This window comes from Gallinula chloropus, assembly GCF_964237585.1.
Source record: "Gallinula chloropus genome assembly, chromosome: 6".
In the NCBI taxonomy this organism is placed as follows: Eukaryota; Metazoa; Chordata; class Aves; order Gruiformes; family Rallidae; genus Gallinula; species Gallinula chloropus.
In genome coordinates, this window is record NC_140091.1 from 27,260,510 (window position 1) to 27,283,350 (window position 22,841).

The 22,841-nt window shown below is 40.2% G+C and overlaps 1 protein-coding gene across 2 annotated transcripts; it reads right to left on the reverse strand.

The window, feature by feature from the left end:
- Positions 1-1,405: 1,405 nt before the first annotated feature.
- On the reverse strand, positions 1,406-20,379 carry UCHL5 (ubiquitin C-terminal hydrolase L5). Of its 2 annotated transcripts, XM_084266239.1 has the most exons (11): positions 20,229-20,379; positions 18,763-18,826; positions 16,759-16,864; positions 9,133-9,258; positions 8,984-9,045; positions 8,773-8,903; positions 7,316-7,379; positions 6,173-6,275; positions 5,637-5,750; positions 3,863-3,961; positions 1,406-1,993 (listed from the first exon to the last, which is right to left on the reverse strand). In XM_084266239.1, the coding sequence occupies exons 1-11, from the start codon at positions 20,308-20,310 to the stop codon at positions 1,949-1,951; spliced, it is 996 nt and encodes a 331-aa protein (XP_084122365.1). In that variant the 5' UTR covers positions 20,311-20,379; the 3' UTR covers positions 1,406-1,948. The 2 variants fall into 2 exon arrangements, with proteins under 2 accessions (XP_084122365.1, XP_084122366.1); XM_084266240.1 differs by lacking the exons at positions 18,763-18,826; positions 20,229-20,379 and adding an exon at positions 12,870-12,953 and having other exon boundaries at positions 16,759-16,782.
- Positions 20,380-22,841: the final 2,462 nt, after the last annotated feature.

Here is a 22,841-nt window from a genome sequence, read left to right on the forward strand (position 1 = left end):
TGCATTAAACACTCTTTAAAAAAGCAAACCAACCAGTTTTCACTCACACACTGAGCTAATGAATTTTGTTAAAATTGGATCTTTACATCCTGTTTCTTCATTCCACAAATCCAGGTTTCTTTGCAATAGGAACTGTAATTTCTAAAAATATTGCAATGAATCTCTGTTGACAATTGCAAAAATAATTTGCTGCTTCAGCACAACTCCTTTACCTCTTGTACATGCCCAAGCATGCAAATAGAAAGACAGCAGAATGACTTCAGTGGAATTTAAGTTGACATCTATTATCAAAGAACAAGGTTTTACCATACAAGTACCAAAATTCTGCAGGGCTGTCAGGGTACCACTTATAAAGACAAAGCTTATCCAAAGGTTGAAGGAAAGTTTAGGAGAAAAAATTTAAGATCAGAAATGCCTTTTACAGAGAAAGAGTCTTTTCCTTCCCAACAGCACTGCTGCACAGTAGCAGCAAATTAGGGAACACTCACACAGCTTATGTCCTCAACCAACCTGATCAGTTTTGCACAAAACACAGACAAGGAATTCACATTCTTTTCTGAAAGATGACCTTACCCTTCTAGCCACAGCAATGATCCAGTGAATCCTTTCAGCAGGTAGAACAGAATGTAAATTTTACTACTTTGGCCAAAATTTTACCCTGTCAAAGACATATCAAGCACCAACAGATATCAGGCTTTGTTTCCTATGGGGGTTCAAAAAATTCTCTAAATATTCTATATTCTTATCATACAAGCCTATAAGACTAAAGGGCCTCATAGTTCAATGAGGCTATAGGCAAAGGAAGCGAAACAAACATCTTTCACTTGTGTTATAAATCTTCCAAGCTAGCAAAGTTCTTGCGTTGTTTTTGCTATTTCTTGTCTGAGTCTCTTATCAAGAGACTAGAAGTTTTTAAAATTAATTTATATACATTAAGAGTGCTCCTGTAATTCAAATACTATGTAGTGTTACAACTACTACCCTTACAAAAGAATTTTGCATATTCACAGTTCACATACAAGCAGCACTAAAAAGGTAGGAACACCACACGCTCCATCGCCCAGATACTCCCTTTGGTCCATGAAAGACAGCTCAAGCATTTTCCACTACATGGTTGTTATCAGTAAGAACCTTCCATACATGTTTTTTCTTATACTAAATTAGCCACCAAGGTTGATTAAAAAGCACTGTTTTAATGACTTAACACACTCTAGAATATCTCTCTCTCTACCTTATATCTGAGAACATAAGTTCCCTAAAACAACAGTGGGCCTTTTTTCTAACCCAAATTTAGAATGCATATAACTCAAAGTCACAGGGCTGATGGCCTCCAATGCAAGTTCTAATCATCTTATCCAATAATAAAATACCACAGAAGAAAGTTTGCCAAAATAAAAATGGGAATATTTATTATCTTTTCTACTGAAGCAATGCAGATCTTTTGAGATTATACATCGGTCTTTGCAAATGTTTCTACAGCTAAAGTCATACTTTCCAATTTTGTAAAAAAATTAGACACATACTTCATAAAAACAAAGACACAGGGTATGTCACTGAACAATTGGATAGTATAATTGTTAGTAGGGATGAGCAAAGAAAGCTCATGCTGATACTTGAACTCTTGCATTTGTATCATTGTATATTCAAGTGGGACAAAACGGGTACATTTTCCTTGCACATTTTAGGTCCACTTCCCAAGCTTTTAGGAACCAGATAGACTGTTAAATACTGAATTGGACCAAGAGAACCTAAACATTGCTTAGCAGTACTACATGCACAAGATGCAGGGGAAGGAAGTAGTTTAGATCCGTGCATACAGTACAAGACAAACTGTCACAATTGTCAAACGTGCGCTGGACAAAATTTAAAGTTTATGAAAAGTTTTATTTTTTTTGTCATGAAAATAGTTTCAGAAGCAGATTATTTTATGTATTGTGCACAGTCATCTTCACTTGGCCTCCTGAACTTTCTTGGCATTCTGCTTTTCTTTCGCCTAGAAAACAAAAGAGAGGATATTAAGCTCTAGGACGAAGATCATCTTTTGGGAGCTCTGAAAGGCTACTCATCACATTTTCAAATATCCAACAAAATATGCTGCAAAAGAGACAGAGAAAAATTTAGACCCTTCAGACATAGCCTACTGTTATTTTACTATAGTAAACATATCCTTTTTAGAATACATTAACTTAAATACAAAATATAAAAGAAACTATAAAATTAGGTAACTTCCATAAGGGAAAAAGAGGTGAAAAAGCACACTATTTTCCAAACATAACTTAGCCTTCATTTTTCATACCTCTGAATTAATTTAACATAAAAATAACTCTTCTTTATGAAAACATATCACAAGAAAACACTGCATTCGGATATCCTGTTTATCATGAATTAAAATCAGAAACAACCAAGATCTTTGGGTTTTAGATCATCCAAAAGAGCAGAGTGGAAAAAAGAGCCCACAACAGTTCCTACCAAGATATTTGTACACAGATTCTCACATGACTTCTATTAATTGATAGTTCAAATTGATGGGGAACTAGCATTTTCCTTCCTAACGAATTTAATGAAGAAACATTAGGCTAGAAAACAGGACAATTCAGATGCAGTAGTAGTTCTCTTTCTGTCAAAACACTGGTTCATTCTGAACCAGACTGCTGCATGTTACTGCTTCTTACTGAAGGGAACTGGATCTAAGTCAGTGATTTAGCATTAAGATCCGTTATCAGCAGCTGCTCAGGTCTATCAGAATTTTACTTGTAAAAGCAGTTTGATGCTGTTACACCTAACTCTTATAAACTTGAAACCAGATTAAAACTCGACAAGTTACCCAAAGGAAAAGATTAACAACTGAAACCAGAAATTACTGTCTTATATACTACTGGCCTGCACTCTCACTTTCCTAAGTAAATTCTGCTAAAGAACGTACTGATTAAATGAAGTTTATCTCTTTCCTCCTTATAGCAACACAGAAATCCTCTACAGTGTGAGTTCAAAATTAGGGATACTGTTTATGGTGCACAGTAGATCTGCAAGCCAGAACAGGTATTACTACGATTCAAGGACTCAACTAGCCATACAGTTTATAACCTCTGACAAAGCGACAGACACACTTTAATAGACCTTAATAGGAAATCTATGTTAATAGCTAGACACCTTTAAAAGGGAAAACAGGGAGCCAGTAAATCAGTAACAGAAAAGAAAAAATGAAGAGCACAAATTTCAAGCTACCAGAATGACCAGAACCTTTGTGCATAGGTTGCCACCTGGTGTCGAGAGCTAGAAAAATCAACAAAGCTGGGCTGAAGTCCTTCAAAACGACTCCAGGTCGGCAAAAGGGATCAGTCTGGTGTAGAATACATCTGTGTATATATACACATTTCAATAATCTTCAGATCAAGAAGGGATATCAAGAAAATACGGGGAAATTTAGCACACACTACCACCAGTTAGCTACTGGTGTTTAGCTAACACCACAGTTTTTAATTTGCTGTGTGGTAAAGCCCAAGTCTTACCTGTGCCATACTGTATGCCCCTTAATATGATTGTTTAGCTGATTTTGAGCTGCATTTCCTGTATCACCATTTCATAACCTAAATGAGTTTTTCTGAAAGGAGATACAGTTTGCCTTTGCAGAACAGCACAAAGATGCCTGGTCCCACAACCTCCAGCCTCCCCTGGAACCCTGCCTCTTGAGGCCGGCAAGGGACTGTGTCAGGTAAACTAGCAATATATCTGAAAGTGGTTGTTTAAATAAACCAACCCATACAGTTTATGCTTCTATGGTACTTAATTGCTTTTTTAATTTCATGTAGAAGGTATGAGAATTATAGTTACGTTTCTTAAAAGTCAGCTAGGAAATACTCACTTTTTCTACTAATGGTATTAACTGCTGGTGCTCTGCTAGCGTCTTTAATAATTCCATGATGAAAGGCAGGTAGTTATGTTTTCTTCTAATATTTTCGATCTAAAAATAAATCCAAAGCATTATATGTGATTATTATATGGCTAAATGGGATTTTTTCCCCATCCCCATTGTTGTCTTCTTCCCCCCAAGAAGGCAGCAATTAAAATTCAAGTCAAAACAGTAAAATCCTGAGCACAGTCAGAAAGAATACATCAGATAAATGTAAAGCTTGAAGCACAAGTTCTCCATACAGTGTTTTGTCATACTAGCTGAAAACCCCTCAGTGACAAGTAGGTTATATGGTGTAGATACTGCTGTAGCACTGACAAGTACTGTTGCCTAACCTACTCACTGTTTTCTTCCCCTCAACCTTAACTGCAGTTTGACACTGTGTAGTCATGGCCTCAGTCTGGACTTAAGACTTCAACATTTCTGAAACACAAAAGCCTAACTGCTTTGGTTACACTGAATGCTCTGCAGCTTCTGCAACAGTTCAAGCCTGCAGAAAGGCAGGAGATGGATCCATAGACCTCCCCAAGTAGATATCCTAATATACACAGTGTGCTTTTAAACAGTTTCCACAATATTTCCACATACAGTTTGAAATTTTATGGTGTTTTTACCCCCAATTTCATGTGTTTGCTTACTCTCATGCTTGGTAAAGGATATGCTTTAGTTTTGTGGGGTGGGTTTTGTTTGGTGAGCTTTTGTTTTGTCCTGGATTTGTTTGTTTGTTGATATAGTTGCTTTAACCACATCCTGATGCTGTGGAACAGAATGTAGCAACACTGACCTAGAGATGGTAACTAACACTTTACAACTTAACACAAGCACTGTAGAAATGTACTTGAATTTATCATTAGAATTACTGATGTCCTGGTCTGTACCTTCTAAAAACTAGCGAAAACATTTCTTTCCTTTTTAGTGAAAACCCACGAAATTGAATTGAAATGTTTTCTTAATTTCTTTATCCTTTGACATATTAAACTTCTATTTTAAAACTTATTTTTAAATCTAGCCAACTTTCTACACATCCCCCAAAAGTTGGTTAAGAGATTAAAACAGCAAACCATTCAATTACCCAGTTTTTTTTTCCCTTCAAAACATTCTTTTAAAAAGCAATGGGTAATTTAGAAAGTTACAAGTGGTGGTCTCAGAGAAACTTTCCCATACCTCATTTCCATTAACACCACATGTCACTAGAAAGAATGGTCTGTGTTCAGTGCAGAGACATAAAGCACTTAGTGACAAAAATCACAGAACATGCCAATTGTGCCTTTACTGATTCCCACACAGGAAAAGACAGCAGGTAAACTATAACAAAAGTACAATTCCAGTACCCTGAGGGAGCTTCCTCACTAAAAGCTTTGTGAGTATCTATGTGTCAGGTTACAAGATATATGTGCAAGCACAGAATGAATCTATCCATGAAGTTCACTCAAACTCCTGATTAGCCTTTGTTACCAACTGATGCATAAACATTCTTCAAAACTGATAATGTGAGCTGGAAGAGCTTATATAAACGTTCTGTGTAAACCCCCCCCGTTATGACTATGTCCTTCTAGTAAAAACAAACAAAAAACCCCTCCTTAGTCAGAGGCTGCAGTAGCATAATCAGCAACTCCAGAAAGAAAAGGCCAATGAGCCTTCTGCGCACAGAGAACAATTTCCTTGCAGGAATTCTACAATTCATTGTGCACATTACTACAATTTCAGAAAACCAAAGGCTACATACCTTATATCTTTTTAATTTTTGGTTCTCTTCTTCAATTAACATCTGGTATTTTGCAACTTCTGAGTGTATAGAACTTAACATATTACTACTTTGATCTGTATCCATAGGCTCCTCCTTCCACAAAAAAAGAAAATGTTAAATGGATCACATTATTGCACCTTTTTTTTAAAAGCCTAAGTACTCTCTTTAGAGTATTTCTATCTCAAAGATTCAGTTTCGCTTACAGTTGTAGGAACAATATACATTTCTACAGCTAGCTATAAGCATATTAGCTCTGCTACCCCAGTAAATTAGTCAGGACAGTCCCAAAGGTGGGCTCATACCACACCAAGTGCTCAAATTAGCTCACTTGGAACTAACCAGAGCTGCATCAGCACATCCGCACAGCACTGCGCTGGACAGGTATGTGGTCATCCTTCCCTGCCCGTGTTAGTGATATTCCATTCAGAGCATGTGGTAGAGGAGGCAAGTAATAATGCAGAGACAGAGAACTATTATCAGAGAACTACTCCAGTAATTTAAATACCATGGCCTACCTCTGCAAGTTGCTGCTGTAATTCTGCAATCCTCTGCTCATAGATCATCTTTCTGTCAGATACAATAGCCATCAAGTTAAACCTTATCTCACCTTCACTGTATCTAGAGGAACAACAGAAAAAACAAACAGTTTTCAAACTCAGTCTTTCACATGACAAATCCCAACCTTCCTCCATGATTTCCTTCATTATAAAGGAATACATGCACACACTAAGTAGCCCCCTAAAAATCCCAAACACACACCAAACAGATCTATTGAATTGAATTGTGCTACAGATCCAATCCTGCCAAATAAAAATCAGACCTCAGCTGAGCACTATCCAAGATACAGAGAGCCTCCTAGTAACAGGCTCTTTCAAGACATTCCAGCCTGTGGTCCTAAGAAGTAAGTATTTAAAACAAAACCCTAAAACATGATGCAGTTGACAACAACTGCTACTTTCTCCTCACTGTTGCTTGCTAGAAAATGTTGGGAGACTTCTTCACACAACGTGAAGCGTACATTCAACAATCAGACCCGCAGGCCTTTCAGAACTTCAGTTCTGATTTGGCAGTAATACTTCACTTATCAAAGGAGCCTTCAAGTAAGACTTTGAATACTATTTTCTAAAAATGGCATGAAATCCACTCTGCTTCTAACACAGTTGGGACTGCAGTTTGGGGTCAGAGCTGAGAAGTAGAAAAACGTCCATAGTATGTTCTAGCTTCAATTTCTAAAACAAGCAACATATTTGCAGAAAACAAGTTTTCCTTACATACCAGCTGTATATTTATAGCTATTAATTGGTACCTTTAGTTATAAGCACACACCCAAACTTTATCCATGGTAATGGCATGCTTAGTTTTAATTAGACCCACAGCTTGCTCCTCCTATTTTAGAGTATTAGGAGGTTCTCTCTTCACTTCACAGATACCTGCTTTGATTAACCGTAGAGGAACATAGTGTATGAGACCTATTTATCACCATATTTGGCTCATGTTTGGCAGTAAGTTCTGCATTCACACATTGACATGCACATAAAAGCACTGCAGCATTGTTCCTTAGAAATTCAGCTGAAAGCTTTTGATTGAAAGGAATTAATAATGAGGAATTTACACACATATATAAGGTGTCATATTTTAAAAGCATCTTAACTATTTACTTTTGTATGCGTTTCTCTATGACAGGCCGTACAGCACTTATCCAGTCATCTTGATTGCATGCACCTAGTAAAAACAAAACAAAAAAGAAATAAAATTAGTCTTTGTAAAATGTACTGCGAATTCAAGACTTGTGCCTAATTCAGGCTTAGGAACCAACTTCAGAGGAACAAGTTTTTCCTTGGCAACTGCAGTCTTACATTACTCATGTGATTTATTGGGGGTTTTTTTAGGAGTATGAAGATACATACTTTAATAATAATATTTAAAGTAGTGTCCAAAGCAATGGAGCAAAGCTAAATTTTAAAAGCATAAGCATCTAAGATTTTGTTGATCACAAGAAACAAGGGGGGTAAGGGGAAGTATGTTATGTAAGATTTTATGACGCAATACACTAGTTGGTATGACAACATAAAAGTGGAGAGCAAAAGAAAAAAGCATGGATAGCTACAGCTGTTCCTTTTACACAAAATGAAAAGATAATACTATATAGATCTTAAAAAGGGAGAGACAGGAAAAAACACAAAAGGATGTGATGTATGACAGATAACTTATTTTTAAGATGAACAAGAGAATAACTAAAGGTTGTTTCCTAAGTTGGTAATGATTCTTTAACAATTTCAAGACCTTAAAGGAAATCAAGAGACTTGTGATTTTGTGATGGTAAAAGGTACGGTACAGGTAGGCCTGCAGACTGTCTTTCCAGGTAGACTAAAGACGAGATTTAGCAGCAAGCCATTGCTCAGCCTATGAACAAATACAACTCTCAAGAAAATTGGGAACAGTCTGGAAATGGAGTATGGAATGTTTTGACACGTCAGACTCAAATGAAAGCAGAGACATGTGGTAGGTGCTTTACCAGTTTTCAATACACAAGCTGGTACACATATTCCAGGTTAAGAATGACTGCAGGACACTAAACAGGAACAAGTCTTACAGAAATTAAAAGTAGCTATTCTCTTTGAAACCACTGGGAAAGTATCTGCTAGCTAAGAAAAAGGGCACTGTGTAAATGTCAACCACATAATGTATAAAAAGTATATGGGGTCAGCTGTGTACATGCTTCTGCTAAAACAAAGGGATAATTTATAAAACACGGAAAAGGAGTTGTTTTGGGTGACAGTACCAACAGAGTCTCTCAGGTAAGGAAAGAAAACATCCACAAGAAGTTACTCCTTTGCAACAAAGCTATTAAAGCATCAGAAGCCCACTGGATTACACAGCCTGTTCATTTAATTACTGAATGAGAAATTATCAGAAACCTGGAGGAAGAGAACTGCATTTTCAAGACCAATAAAACACCCTAAATGACTGCAAAGAAGTATGAGGCTGAATAGTTTATCCAGAAGACATCAGCGTTATACTTTAATAAACAGCTTGTTTTGATCCTATAACTTAGAGCCAATTTATTGCAATACACTACTATTAATATTAGTTATGTTTAGGAAAAAAAAATTACCTAAATCAATTGGTCCTTCCCTTAAGCCATCTAGTTCATACAGCCGCCCGTTAACAGGGACATAGCTTACAAAGTGAAACGCATCTTCTTCTTTTGCTGAAGACTTTGCATCAAATTCAAACATCTGTTGTCTGCAAAGAAAATTAAAAGAAGAAATCTGAGATGAAAGAGAATGTGCCTAAATTTTGCCCAGATTTAAAACATGCGTTACCTGGCAAAACTGTTGTGAACTTGCCGAATCACTTCTGAGTTGCTTAGTGCCAAACCTTTCATCTGAAAAGAAATAAGGAAAGTAAGCTACAAGCCCATGTAGACAGCTACACTGCAACACTTCCAATACAGAAAATTGTAGGCACTTACCGCAGCATCAAAACTCTGTGAAAATTCTTTAAATTCTGACAAAGTCTCTCCTAGATGGATATCTTGATGAGCACAATTTAATAGCACGCTTACTATGGCTTGAGTAGCACAAGCATTATTTATTACCTAGAAAATAAAATAATGGAGGTGTTGAGAATGTTCAGCACGGCCAGTAAAACCATGTAAGGCAATTAATAAGGGACATAAACACTGGAACCCTGATCTTGGTGTAAAGACAAAGTTCTATGCAAAGCAAGCTACCCCAATTATGCTATTGCATCTATTGAAAACAAGAGTCAACTCTCCCAAACAGTGTGTTCTTCAAATAATCAGAACTCTTACCCAGTGTAGGGGCTCAAAAAATGTAATCATTTAGGGCAATAAAGCACATCTTGAACCCCAGATCTTTTATTTAAAGGTTGAATTAGAAAAAAACCATTTCAAATATCCTACAATGTTTCAAGATGTAGACTTGTCTTTTAAAAACACACCCATTTAAAAAAAGTTTTCTAAATAATAACCCATAAAAAAAATACTAAAATTTACTTGTTTCTTAATTTACAACATACCTATCCTTTTCAACCCAATATTTAAGTTAATACTTCATGTGACACCGTTCCTTAGATGTAGGTTTTAAATATTCCATTTATAGAAAATATAAACACAACTCTTCATCTTCCAACCACGTCTCCAATGTTGCTTAGTAACAGCACAACTAAAATACAGTATTTCAAGAAAGAGACAGACACTACAAGGATTATTAAACATAACCTGAGACTGAATTAAAAGCATAGGAATCAAATGGTCTAAGGCCATAATATAGGAAAGACTTGATATCAGGAGTTTTTTCCACAGTGAGCTATAGGTTAGGAAAAACAATGTATCTTCAGTCCAGGAGACTATTTTGCAGTTGAAAATGCTATTTAAACCTTAGGACTGGAAGAGACAACGTTGATTTTGTGTTAAAAAATGAACAGGGGGTTCAAGCCTGTGAAAATGAAACCACTTCCAACAAGAAAGCAAGGGAAAAAAAAAAAAAAAGAGAAAAACGACCCATCTGTTTTATAATCAAAGCTCATCCCTAGTAAAGGAAAGCCTACTGTCTTAATCCTATATGCCACATTAGATACACATTCTCTATACTCTGTGTGATCTCAATACAAATTATGTATATATAGTGCAAATAATAATAAAACACTTAATTGAAGAAAAAATACAATCTACTTGACTTAAATGGTAATCATGGGGGTCACATATACACAGAACAGGTAACAGCAACTGGAGCAATCTGCAGGAATGCAAGCTAAAGGCTAGAGTTCACATCATTACAAAAAAAGGACATGGAAGGAAAACTCCCTCAGTGACAGTGAAATGGTTAATAGCAGAAAAATCAAAACCTGCAGACTACTAGAAAGACATAATTCAAGAGAATTAATATTTTAACATAGGAAAAGGAACCGAGAACTAAGACTTCTCTGAGGTACAGCTAGGGAATGGTCTTAGAGGCAGTTGTAAAAGTAGTACTGGGATGAAAGCAGGAAGATCCTAAGTGCATTACAGTGGGCTAACCTGCAGCAGTGCTTGCAAACATTATAATTAAGCTGAAAGAGAAAAAAAGAGATAAGGCAGACACCCCTGCAGTGAAGATCTATTGGAATGGTGATATTAAAACGAAGGGAGGGATGCTACAAGAAAACTGCACTTGTTAAGTGATAACTAATACAGCACATTGTAGGGAGAGGCAGCACTATGGGGTAACTATTCTTACGGAAAAAACAAGACTTAAAAATTAGTTGCTCTGGCAGATGGCTAACATGATAATAGCTTCAAAAAATGGGAAAGGAAATTAAAACTGAGAGGGTTGAAGCCTAGAGGCAAGATCAACACAAACTCTGTTGGATAAGCTGGATAACAACAGCAAAAATATGAGAAAAAATAAAACTCAGCAGCAAAATTGCAGTCTCATCAAATATTTAAAACTTATCTTCTGCAGCAGAAGCAGATTTTAAGACTGGTGGCTCCCAGCTGTGGAAACGGAAATGCATTAGAGAACTACAAAAGCTCTTCAGCAAGTAAGATGGGTAGTAAGGAAAAGGCAACCCAAATAGTCCTGAAGCAGAGGAACAGGAGGAAGTGCAGGTGATGGGCATAAAAGCTGTGTGTTCATGGGTCTAGACAACAAAAGAGAAGTACTAAGATGGAAGGAGGTACTTAGCTAGCAGCAGTTCATGGGCAGGGTGAGGTGCACAGAGTGAAGAGGTGGTGACTACAGTACCAAACGTAGACAAGGGCAAGGTTTATTTGTCACACAGGCACAGCATCCTATCAATGCACACAGCCAGTCCAGCACTGCTATACACACAAGCTGATGAGTCATTCCAGAAGGAAATGGCTCAGGGTAACCATCTATCCTCATTTCCACTATTTCTCTGTGACTCGAGGTGTTTCAGCGTTGGCAAAACACATTTTCTGCATTAGACAGCACAACATCTGTATGATGTGCCAGAAAGGTTGGGGTTTTTTGCCTTATATTTTGACTTGAGGAAATGTAAGCAGATTCCCTATATTTGTCCAGAAATCCCAACATCTGCCTGTATATTTCTGTCCAGGAAGTCCTGGTATTCAGGACTCCAACTTAAAGCAGATACCCATACTTGTAAGAATTTGCTAGTCAGTCTATTAAGTGCATCTAATAGTATTTGAAAGAATATACATATAGATATGCCTATTAGTTTAGCTTATGACTATGGTCATGCTCTTCAATTAAGATGCTTAACTTCATAAACATCTACCTTTCCCTTAAGATTCAATCAAAGTTCCTGCATCAACTTAGGGCTGAAGCACTCGAAGTCCTTGATCCACACCTTGTGACTATTCTGTTTTTCATAAAGCTGTGGACAACCTTGTACTGTAAATGGCTGTACAAGCAGCAAATCTCAGATTCACTTACTAAACATCCCAATGTTATGAACCGGTTGGCTTTGTGAAGCTTAATGTGAAAAATTCAGCATTAGGACAAATTTCCAAAGTTATTATTGTTTAAAACCCTTACTCCATTTATTTATTTTTATTCCTTTAGAATAAAGACACAACATTCCTATAGCCACAGAAAATATCTTTCTGACTTTGATGTGGTACAAGTTCATTTTACTTCTTATGGAAGTTATTCATCACCCCAAGTTTAGCCTTAACACAGGTGTCTGTTTTAACTTAATGTTACTAAACCCGAAAATGTCAAATATTTTGGGTTTGAAATTAACTGAAGTATTAGACTTTCATTAGTGGCACAAAGATAATGAACTGCCAGAGCTTTGTTATTAACGGTATTACTCAGAAGATCCTCCTTCCGAAGGTATGTAGATTTTATTCCAAATGAATTCATGTTTTATCATCACAATTGTAATGTTTTATCATCTCAATGCAGCATAAAATAAACACATGGCACAAACCAAAAGCATGATACCAATACTTCAGTTGCAGAATCTGATAAAACTAAAATAAAAATAGTCCTGTGCAAGTCTGTAACAATGACATTCTTTTTTCTGTCAAGAGACAATTCCACTTCAGCAGTGATCAGCACAAAGCACTGCTACTCAAACCAGCGCTGAAGAGAGCTGAATGCATTGAATGGTACAGCTGGGTAGCCACTGTGTCTAAAAATAAGAGCAAGGGCCTACTTAAGCAACACAGAAATCAGGAAAGTCAGAGTTAAGGCTGAAATTGTATCCTTAACTCACCTCATTGTGCCTAGGTATCCTAGCTCAAATGGTATGTAAGATCATCCAGAGTTCTGTGGCCTCAAATAGAGGACCAAATCATACCTAGGCATAACAGGGAGGCCAAATGTAACATGAGCGCACATAAAAGTGACCATTAAAAAAAGTAAAATCTTTTAATATGCATGCATATTAGACAGATTTCAAAGTCCACCCCCCAACATATTCATGATTTAACTCTGAACAAAATCTAGTTGCCATTTGGAATTCAACATCACTATGAAAGTGGATATGAGTAAAATGTGAACACTCCCACGTTTCTTATCAGTTATGTGTGTTTCTGCTGCAGTTTTAAGATGTTTTGCTAAACACAGTTAGAGAGCTGTAGCCTTTTATATCTAACTGAAGTTTTCCCTCTAATGAAGCCATTTTTAAGATGGAACATTTAATTAAATTTGGGCAGAAACTGAGCCACACTCTAAAAGCATTATTTATTTGCCATACTAACCCGTTATTACATATTAACTGTTACTTATCTTGTTTCAGATTCATAATGACATTTAAACTTCTCTGCAGTAAAGTGGACTCTGCCAGATCTCTTTAAATAGTAACTTTTAAAAGAAAATGCACGGGAAGGGAAAGAATCAAATACTTGTTGGGATTTTTAAGGCTCCAGTGTCAAGTCAGTTTTGAAGATCCAGACCTAACAGTAATCTTAATCAATAATCTTAAATACAATAAAAACTTTGCTAACCAGAAAACAAATCTATTTGTTCCAGGGTTCCAGCCTATGAATGAAGACATGGCTGTTTTACCCATCACTTTTGCAATTAAAAAAAAATAATCTTAACATCTGAAAAAATCCTCAAAGATAGCAAAACCCCATCCTCAAACCCACCATAAAATCAGACTTAAAACACAGAGAGAAAATAAAAAAGGAACACAAGTTCAGCTGCATTATAGCTGGCAGGAATTGTTATTTTCCAACAGAAATATTTAATGTTAATGCCTGCCTTCCCTTGTACTCCTCGGTGACTCAGAAGGATTCAAACTGCAGTTTCAAGAAATGCAGTAACTCAGCACTACTATGAAGAAACAAACCTCCTGTTGTCTCTCACCTTCTAACAGCTTTGGCTGTACAAACTCAGTGAATATATCACAATGTAGCATGAGACCAGCCCGGACAATATGCACAGGGCACCTACAGAAAGCTGCTGGGTGCTGAGCTGCACTGGCTCGTGCAAGTTCAAAGAGGAGCTGAGCCACTGCAAGAGAAGAATAGAAGCTTGAAGGTGAAAGGAGACAGGGCTGAAGGACCATGACAGACGTCTCATCATCAGATCAGCCATTTGCTTGAGAAAACACTTCCAGTGCTCAGAACACAGCCTGTCAATTTGGATCCCTAACAAAGACTAACTTCCTCCAACGTGAAAGTCACCAGGGCCAAAATAGTATTGCAAATCCCCCCAAAATACCAGAACCAGATTTTTTCATTTATCTGTTGGCTTTTAATTCTAATCTTTGCGACTATTTCACTAGTTTTTCAGTCACAATACCTCAACCCAGGCAAAACTGACATGACATGGAAGAAACATATCTATTATCTACAAGAAATGTTTTGATTTTTCTAAGCCACTGCACCTAACAGGCAACACCAAAACATGAAAATGATACTCTTTGCAAGTTATTTTTGAAACATATATTTAATGCCATCAAGTGGCCTTACAAGGTACTACTCTTTTGTAAATGTGAACACTTCTAGAAATTGCTTTCCATGCTGAAATGAATAAATTCTTAATGAATGAATTAATTCCAAGACACCTTCCTTAAAGAGAGCAGGTGAAGGAGGGGGAAAATCAGAAAATTCCTACAACCCCACAAAAGAGGTTTCAGGTTTGAGAGAACAGTAAAATATGAATGCTTCAAAGAAAGTTACAAAATAAAAGGGAACTTTGATTATTAGCTTTTAATTTTCTAATTTTTGTCCTTAATCCTAATTTTTTGGATGTACATTCTCCAATTCCCAACTTAAAGCTCAACAAAGTTCCTCTTAGCTCCTTACTTTTAAACAGTGTCATGTATCAAAAAGGAAAGCGGGGCGGGGGGGGGGGGGGGGGGGGGAGCAAAAGAAGTGGAACAAACAGGCAAATGGTGTGAAACTTCTCAACATCCATAAGAACAGCAGTTCTGAGAGATTCTCATCTACTTACAGGAAAAAAGAAAGATGACATCCCTTGAATCTGCCTTCACCTTAAAAAAAAATGAATTAATCTCTCCAGATTCCTATCAGAGTTATTTTGTCCTCCCAAGCAACTACTACCCTTTGAGAGTTGTATCAAGGATTTGCCCTGAGGTTCTTCGCCTCAAGGCTATTCTTTAGCCACATCCTACTGATGACTAACAGTACGTTTGGTTGGGTAGAAGTCACAACCTAAATCAGAGCCCACCAGAACTATCAACCCATGAAGACATTTGGCAGACTACTGAAGATCACTCTACCATAAGATTGGTGGACACTGCTTGGCAGGACTCAAGAGCTGCAGCAGGGGAAGAATAAAGAAAACGGTATTAAAGATGACCAAGGAATAACAGCATGAAAGAGTTGGGTGATTACAAGAGGAACAAATTAAAGATGATTATCTGCACAACAGATGCACATGTACAGAGCAGCCAGGAGACCTATAGATACATCCCATGTTTCCTTTGTTTTCACTATTTCTACTTTTAGCTAGAAGCCTGTGGAGAGTTCTTTGTATCCTGAAATTAACATACCAAGTACTTTTCTCTTTGTGAACAAAGCCAAAAACCCCCAAACATAAAAACCCACAAATGCAACAACTAGTCTGTACATCAGTCTTCATAGAAAGTCTAATAATTTGCCCTTTTATACTACTGCTTTGTAATTAACACATTACACTTCTTGCTTGAACTGTTAAATTTCTCACTGTTTGTGAAGCAGGTCTTTAGAAAGAGCTAAAAACTTTTATTAAATACTACTGTCTTTTGCTTTTATTGCCTGCAAAGAACAGGCACAGCAGCCTGTCAAAGCTAACAAATCTCAGCAATACTTGGTATTTAACAAAACACAATAGATTAGATTAGCAAAAAAAAATTTCCCATAAATTCTAATTTAAACTCACCTTTCTGATTTAAATACTTAAAATTTCTATGCCAAAATAGCCTGCAAACTCATAAACTCATAAAGTAAATTACATTCCTAGTTATAGTGCACTGGCTGCAAAGCATTTGAGACACACAAGAAATAAAAACTGGACCAAAACAAGCTTTTCTTCCTAGAATTTGTTGAAAGTGGTTTCAAAAAAAAGTATTTGCTCATTCCGTTGAGAACACTTACCAAGTGATTAAGTATTACACAGAATTTATTATTTCACAGTTACTTACTCTTACAGGAGAGGGACGATGTAAATATAAGCCCAACTTGGGGCTCAAAGGGCTGGGGTAGCCATAGAGCGTGGGATTCTTAATACTATGGTTGTGAGTTTGAACCCCATGTTGGGCACTGAAAAGAAGACAGTCCTTGTCCCAGACCTGCACCAAACCACCTCTCTCTGACAAGCTCCCTCGATGGGGGAGTGATGTCAGGTGGTGTGGAAACAGCCCAGGCTGACTCAGCTCACCTGGGCTGGCTGCCTGGGGATGTTGACCCTGGCCTGGCCAGAACCAGGACATTCTTTCATAACTGGTAATATTTTTGTCTGAATTGACAGATCAATCTGACTTCCTTTGTTAATTATCTTTTAATACCTGATTCCTAGTCTCACGGAATTCAAGTTATTTCACCTTGTAAAATGGTATGTCTTGTGCACACATTAGCAAAATCTAGGTTTTAACAGTGGAACACAGACTATGTTTCATGACATTTGTAAGAAAAATACTGAACTTGTTTTACCTGTTTAGCAAAAAATATGGTATCCAGTCTGGAATCCTGAACAACAGAACCTGCTGGTTCCTCTCCAGGCTGCCACTTGAAGAGGAAAATGAGCCCATGTACTGGCCTAAGGGAATAATAAAAAACAAGATAGGGTGGTGGGGAAATAATCACCTGTATTGATGAAAAACATCAAAGCCAGGAGCCTCTACTAGAATTTAACTGCATGTCGGTATGGTAACTCTGTTAACTAATTCTTCCTAAACATAGGGAACTTGCACTGAAATTTTCAGATGTGGTCTTTTAATTAGGCAGAACACACTTCAGGCTTCTTTTTGTATATGCTAAACATCCCAATCTGAATTAGTATTTAGTCAGCAATTTTCCTAAGTCAGGACCAGTTTTCCTGGTTAGCATCACTATTACAGCTCTCCAACACTTTTGAATTTGTCAGTGATAAAGAGCTATCAAAACATTTGTCCATCATACACAAGAGCTAGAATTAAAAAGTTTCAGTAATCTTTTAAGAATAAGTTAAATACTCAAACAATAAGAGAAGCTCTTGTGAAACTTCATGCTTGGAGTTATCTCTCTGAGGAGTAAGAGAAATCCAGTTTTCTACTAAAATTTTATCTTGCCCTTCAGACTGTGTATCTTGCATTGTTAACAGCTTTTACTGCACGGTGCAGTGTATTTAGTATCCCTATAAAGCAAAAGTTTATTAGTAAAGCAAATAACGTTTACAAAATCTACAGCTCCAATTGATGCAATGCACAGTGTTTGCTTAACCTGAATGTAAAGTCATCACCACAAAGATGACACAAAAGGTGTACCTACAGAAGGTACACACACTACTGTATAGCATGGGAAACTTTTCCTAAGCACTGACCAGACGTCTGGTGCACCTTTTTAAATGGTGGGTCTGCTGAGGGAATTTGGAAAATACTCTGTGTTATTATATTGTTTAACTGTTAGTGTTTAAGTTAAAATACAGTATGTGCGCATGGGAAGGAAGGACTGTATATCTGACAGCACAAGCAAACAAAGCTGTTACTTTGGGAACAAAACAGGCAATGATCTGACATTGATCATTAAAGAGTGTGACAAAGCACTGGGACAGGCTGCCCAGGGGGGTTGTGGAGTCTACTTTTCTGGAGAGATTCAGGACTTGTCTGGACGCCTCCCTGTGTGACCTGTCCTAGGGAACCTGCTTTGGCAGGGGGGTTGGACCCGATGAGCTCTGGGGGTCCCTTCCAACCCCTACAATTCTGTGATCTGATGAAGTATCATAAATTATAGCACAAGCAGTAAACAAACCACTTGCCATCATTTCTGCCATTCAGATTTCAGTTGCAGAATTTTTGTCTGACTGAAGATACTTGACAACTGCATCTTCTGCACTAATTGCTACGAGATTATAGAAGCGTTGGATAGATGCACAGGAATAGAGTATGGTCTGGGTTAGATGACATCATCTTCTTAAAAGTCTTGTATGCAAACACGGATAACGATGCACAACAGACAAAATGGTAAAAACTAATATTGCCTAACAAGGGCAGAACATATGCCATCAGTCACTGTCAGTCATAACAGGGCTATTCGCCTTCGCACACATATGGAAGTGGTTTTGCAGGAAAAACAAGTTACAAAAGTATGTAAGTACCGTAAATTAGTTTAAGGCAACAGATGCAGTATCATGTTATATGAGGAAGGGAAAGAAAGCAAGGAACAGAAATTTGTCAAAGAATATGTCAAAGGATATGACGCAAGCCAATTATTAAATCATTAGAAATCTATTTTCACATTGTAGCTGCTATTAGCTTCTCCTTCCCAAACCAAAAAGTACCAAGACATTAATAAAAAGTAATTTAATTGCCAGGTTTCAATTAAATCAGTTTTATAATTAACTTCTGCTAAAGAAAAAAAACAAACGCCACCAAAAAACCACCTGAATTCAAAACACCTTCTTTCAGCAACTTCAGACAGATGTGAATAAACCCAATACAGATTAAAAGAGTGCCTTACTTCAACTTTTCAAAGTTCTCTGGTTCCAAACTCCATATTTCTTCAACTTGTGCTCCTCTACAACCTGAAACAAAGAAAGATACGGGTTTCTTCAACTATCCCATTTAAAAGGGACGTATCTGGTGAACTGACACATGGAAGAACTATGGCAACATATACAATTTCTATGTCCATGTTACAGAAAAGTCTATTTACAGGCTTTAATACATCTTTGTTAAAACAGCCAAACCAACCAAACAAGGCAGGTCAAGAGAGTTTATTTCAGGAATTTCTCCCCTGTACGGTGGTGATAACTTCATAACACAGCTGCACTTAAAAAAGCAGCAGAGTAGATAAACGTATCTTGGGTCACCTTGTGTCCTCTGCTTAACTGAAAACAATGCTGTTTTTAAAGACATTGGCAGCTAGTGCAAAGCAGAACTTAAAACCTGTATCTTCAGTGAGAGACCAGCTGTAGTAAAGTGGGAATACGGTAAACAATACACTCCAGCCAGACGTCTGCATAAAACAGGGCCCCAAAAGTTCAAGCACTTCGTATGTGAAAGAGTAAGCTAAGCAGAAGCCCAAAAGGAGATGCCTGCCTGGACTTTGCTGGTGAGAAAAAGCTGTGACTGGAATTATGAATCAGTGTAACCCAGCATAAAATCACCTTGCTGCTTTGACCAAAACCCTGCGCAGACTTATCTGTTGTCACAGCCTCATAATCAATGCGTTACCACAGACATTAAATGCCGTTCAACATATCATTCCGTATTCTAAAAGCCAAGGCAGCGCCTTGCAGGCTACCCAGCCTTACTCCAAGGCCACAGCTCGGCCGGCCGCCACGGAACCCGCGGGCACTCGAGCCCATGTGCTCCGCCGGCTCCGCGGCGGCAGCCTACCTGTGCCGGGACTGAGGGAACAGGCTCCGCCGCGCAACTCGCCCCGCCGCTGGGCGCCCACGGCCCTGAAACCGGGCACAGCCGGGCGGCGGGTATCAGCCCAAGGCCGCGGCTCAGGGCCCTCGCAGCGCCCCGAGGCCAAGGAAGCCGCAAAGCGGGAAGCAGCGGGCGCTGCGAGCGCGTCCCGGGCCGGGCACAGCTGCACAGAGGTCACAGGAGACACGCTCGTTCCCGCCCGCGGCCGCTCACCGCCACGCCGCCAGCTCACGCCGGAGCGCGGCTCGCGGCGCTGCCCTCACCTCTGCGGCAGCGCTCACCCCTCGGCGCAGGCTGGCGGGCCGGACCCCGGCCCGAGACTCCCGCCCGCCGCGCCCCGCGCGACTCTCCCCTCGCCCGGACGGGCCGCGGCCACGCCACGGCCCCGCGCCCTGCCCCGGGGAAGCGGCCGCGCTGCGCCCCGCGGGACGCGGCGGGCGGGCTCGCCTGGCGCCCGCTCAGGGGCAGCCGCAGTCGCCTGCGGGGCCGCAGCCTCAGCCCCACCTACCCAGCGGTACGACCCCTGCGCCCAGCCCCGCTCCCCCTCACCGAAGCCCTTGATGAGCTCCGTGAAGACGCCCGGGTCGCTCTCCATGAGGCACCACTCGCCAGCGCTGCTCCCTCCCGACATGGCGACGCTCCCGCAGGCTCGGCGCTGCCGCCGGCCGGTCAGGCTGCGAGACCGAGGCCGAGGCACGCGGCTCCCTTCCCGGCAGGCCCCGCGGCCCACGCCGCGCCTGTCATCTCTATGGTGAGGCGGGGCGGGAGCAGGAAGAGGCGGCGGGGACTGCATCCGGGGCAGCTACTCCCCGCCGGCGGTGGTACCGCCCCCGCCGCGGTAGGGCCGACGCACCCCGCCCCGCGGCGGCGGGACACGGTTTCCGCTGGGCGGCGCGGCTCCATCCGGGCACTGGGGTGTGGCCGCGGAGGGCGGTAGGCGCGGCCCCATCCGGGTCCCGGGGATGCTGTCAGGGCGCCGGCGGGGCGGGGCTGCGGGAGACGCGGAGCCTCCGGCGGCTGGAGCCGGACCCGCCCTGCCAGCGCCCCGCGACTGGAGCCCTTTCCGCCGCCGCCCGCCGTCGCGGGTGGCTTTTCCTTCCCATCGCTCAGCGGCCCGGTAGCCGCCGCAGCTCCCCTGGGCTGCTCCACTGCTCGGCGTCAGAGGCCGCGCTGGCTCGGGCAGGCCCTGCCCCGCGGCCCCTCCCAGGCCGCGGCCTCACAGGCAAGTCGCGCCGCCTCACGACCAAGAGTGCCGGGGGCGGGGGGAGCGGGCTGGGTGTGGGCTCTCTCCCTGTGCCGTCCCCGGCGGGGTCGGAGCGGGCGCGGAAGGAATCCGGGGAGGCCGTCTCTGCAAATGGCCCCCTCCCGCTTGGCAGCGAGGCGTTGGAAAGCCCGGGAGGGGATTAGAGGGCCCGTCGTCTGGGGCTTCTCGTCTCGGGTATCAGCTTTGGATGCTTTTCCCTTGTCATTTTGTTCTCTGTTAGCTAAGCTGCCTTTTCCTCCGCTCAGTAATTGTGAGGGGTTTTTTTAAATAAACTTTCGAGCAAATTCTATTGTAGATTTGATTTTTTTTAGGCAGATAGCTGGTTCACATAGTCTGGGATCTCCCGTATTCCCATCAGAGTGGCTGTGCTATTTGGGATTTGGGAAACATCTTCCCGGCGTTCCTGTTCACGTAGAGATGCCTGTTTTCTGAAGTAGGAGGGCTTGCGTTGTTGTCAGAGCTGTGCTGGTGTGGAGGTGTGTTTTGTTACAGCCGTAGCTCACTGTGACTGTTTCAGTCTCTCTGCTCAGTAAGCTGGAAGGTATTCTTTGGGGGCGTTGCTTTAATGCTTACACAATGTTTGGAGAATGGAGAGGGAGAATGCAGCTTCTTATAGAGAAAGGTGTATCTGATTTTTGAAGGCACTTTGAAATGTCTTCAAAATGTCAGTGTAGGTCTTCTTTGTGGGTTTGTTTTCTGGTGTTTTTTCCTAAAAGATCAGACTTGGTGAAAGTTTTAATTCTGTATGTTTACAGTACAAGGTTTGTTTCATCGTTACTAAAATGACATTAGGAAGTTAGAACCTGTAGTTGTGTTACGAGTTTGTGGGGCGTGTATTCTTTTGTTGTAAGAACCTGCATCGTTTTATTATTTAAGAAAACTAGGGGTGAATTCTCAAAGTCACTGCAAATATGACAGGTTAACGTAAAAAACTCAATCATGTTATGGTGTGGCAACATAATGAGCTTGATTTAACAGTCAAGACGTAAGTAGGCTGTTTCAGGCCAGTCAAAGCCATGTTTTACTTACAGACTAATTTATGTAGTGCTTGGAATTTATAAAAAATTCCTGTACTTTTTTCTCTGCCATTAATAATGGTGAACCACCATGATTTTTTAGTTCCATCAATTTTCACTATAAAGTTAATCTAGTCTGTGACATTCAAAGCTTTTCACATTGCCGTTGGCATTCGAGCAGCTCACAAATTTGAAGTGTTCAGGGAGCCAGAATATCACTGTTAAATCATCTGGATTGTTTGAAACTCAAGTATACTGCTACAGCTAAGTAAATGAAGAGTAGGGTTATGGTGGACAATATGTTAGGTGCGTATTTGCCTTGATCTGCCTACAAGGGTGGAAGTTGTCTGTTGCAGAGGTGTCTGGGCAGAGGGAGGGAATGGCTTTGGGAACTTGTGAGGTTAATGGCCCACGTGACTTAAATAGTCATGTTGTTTCTGGTAGGTCCAGGTGGAGTTTAAATTTGGTACTTCCAGTGTGGCTGTTCAGTAGTGAAATTACTGGGATACATCAGCTATTGCACATTTGAAGGGTAATTTTTGCAGTAGAAAGTTGCTTTATAGAATCTACCATTCATGTCACAATCCACACGATTATGTTGGTTTGAAGCTCTTCTTAAATCCTTGAGGCAGCCATAAGCCATTTCAGGTAAGTTCGGTGTGTATCCTCGACTGTTTATCAGAAGGCATTAATAACTTCATTAAAGGTTTCAGAAGACTGGTCATAGGCATTTTTAACAGGATAAGGACTGCAGGCATTTCATTCCCATGTGAAATACTGTGTTCCATCTGAGAAGACAACTTTGAGGGCTCAATAAAAATGAAGCTTTGCAAAAGGTAGAAATCTTAACAGGATCAGAAGTACATTTGCAGCTGTCTTTTA

What these genes read in the sequence shown, in the direction of transcription:
- UCHL5 (XM_084266239.1), bottom strand. Translation starts at nt 20,310, where the DNA reads ATGTCGGGAGGGAGCAGCGCTGGCGAGTGGTGCCTCATGGAGAGCGAC. An exon ending in GGAAGGACCAATTGATTTAG is followed by an intron (nt 7,380 to 8,772) that starts GTAATTTTTTTT and finishes TGTTTTTACTAG; the next exon opens with GTGCATGCAATCAAGATGAC. An exon ending in TAATACCATTAGTAGAAAAA is followed by an intron (nt 1,994 to 3,862) that starts GTGAGTATTTCC and finishes TTTGTTTTCTAG; the next exon opens with GCGAAAGAAAAGCAGAATGC.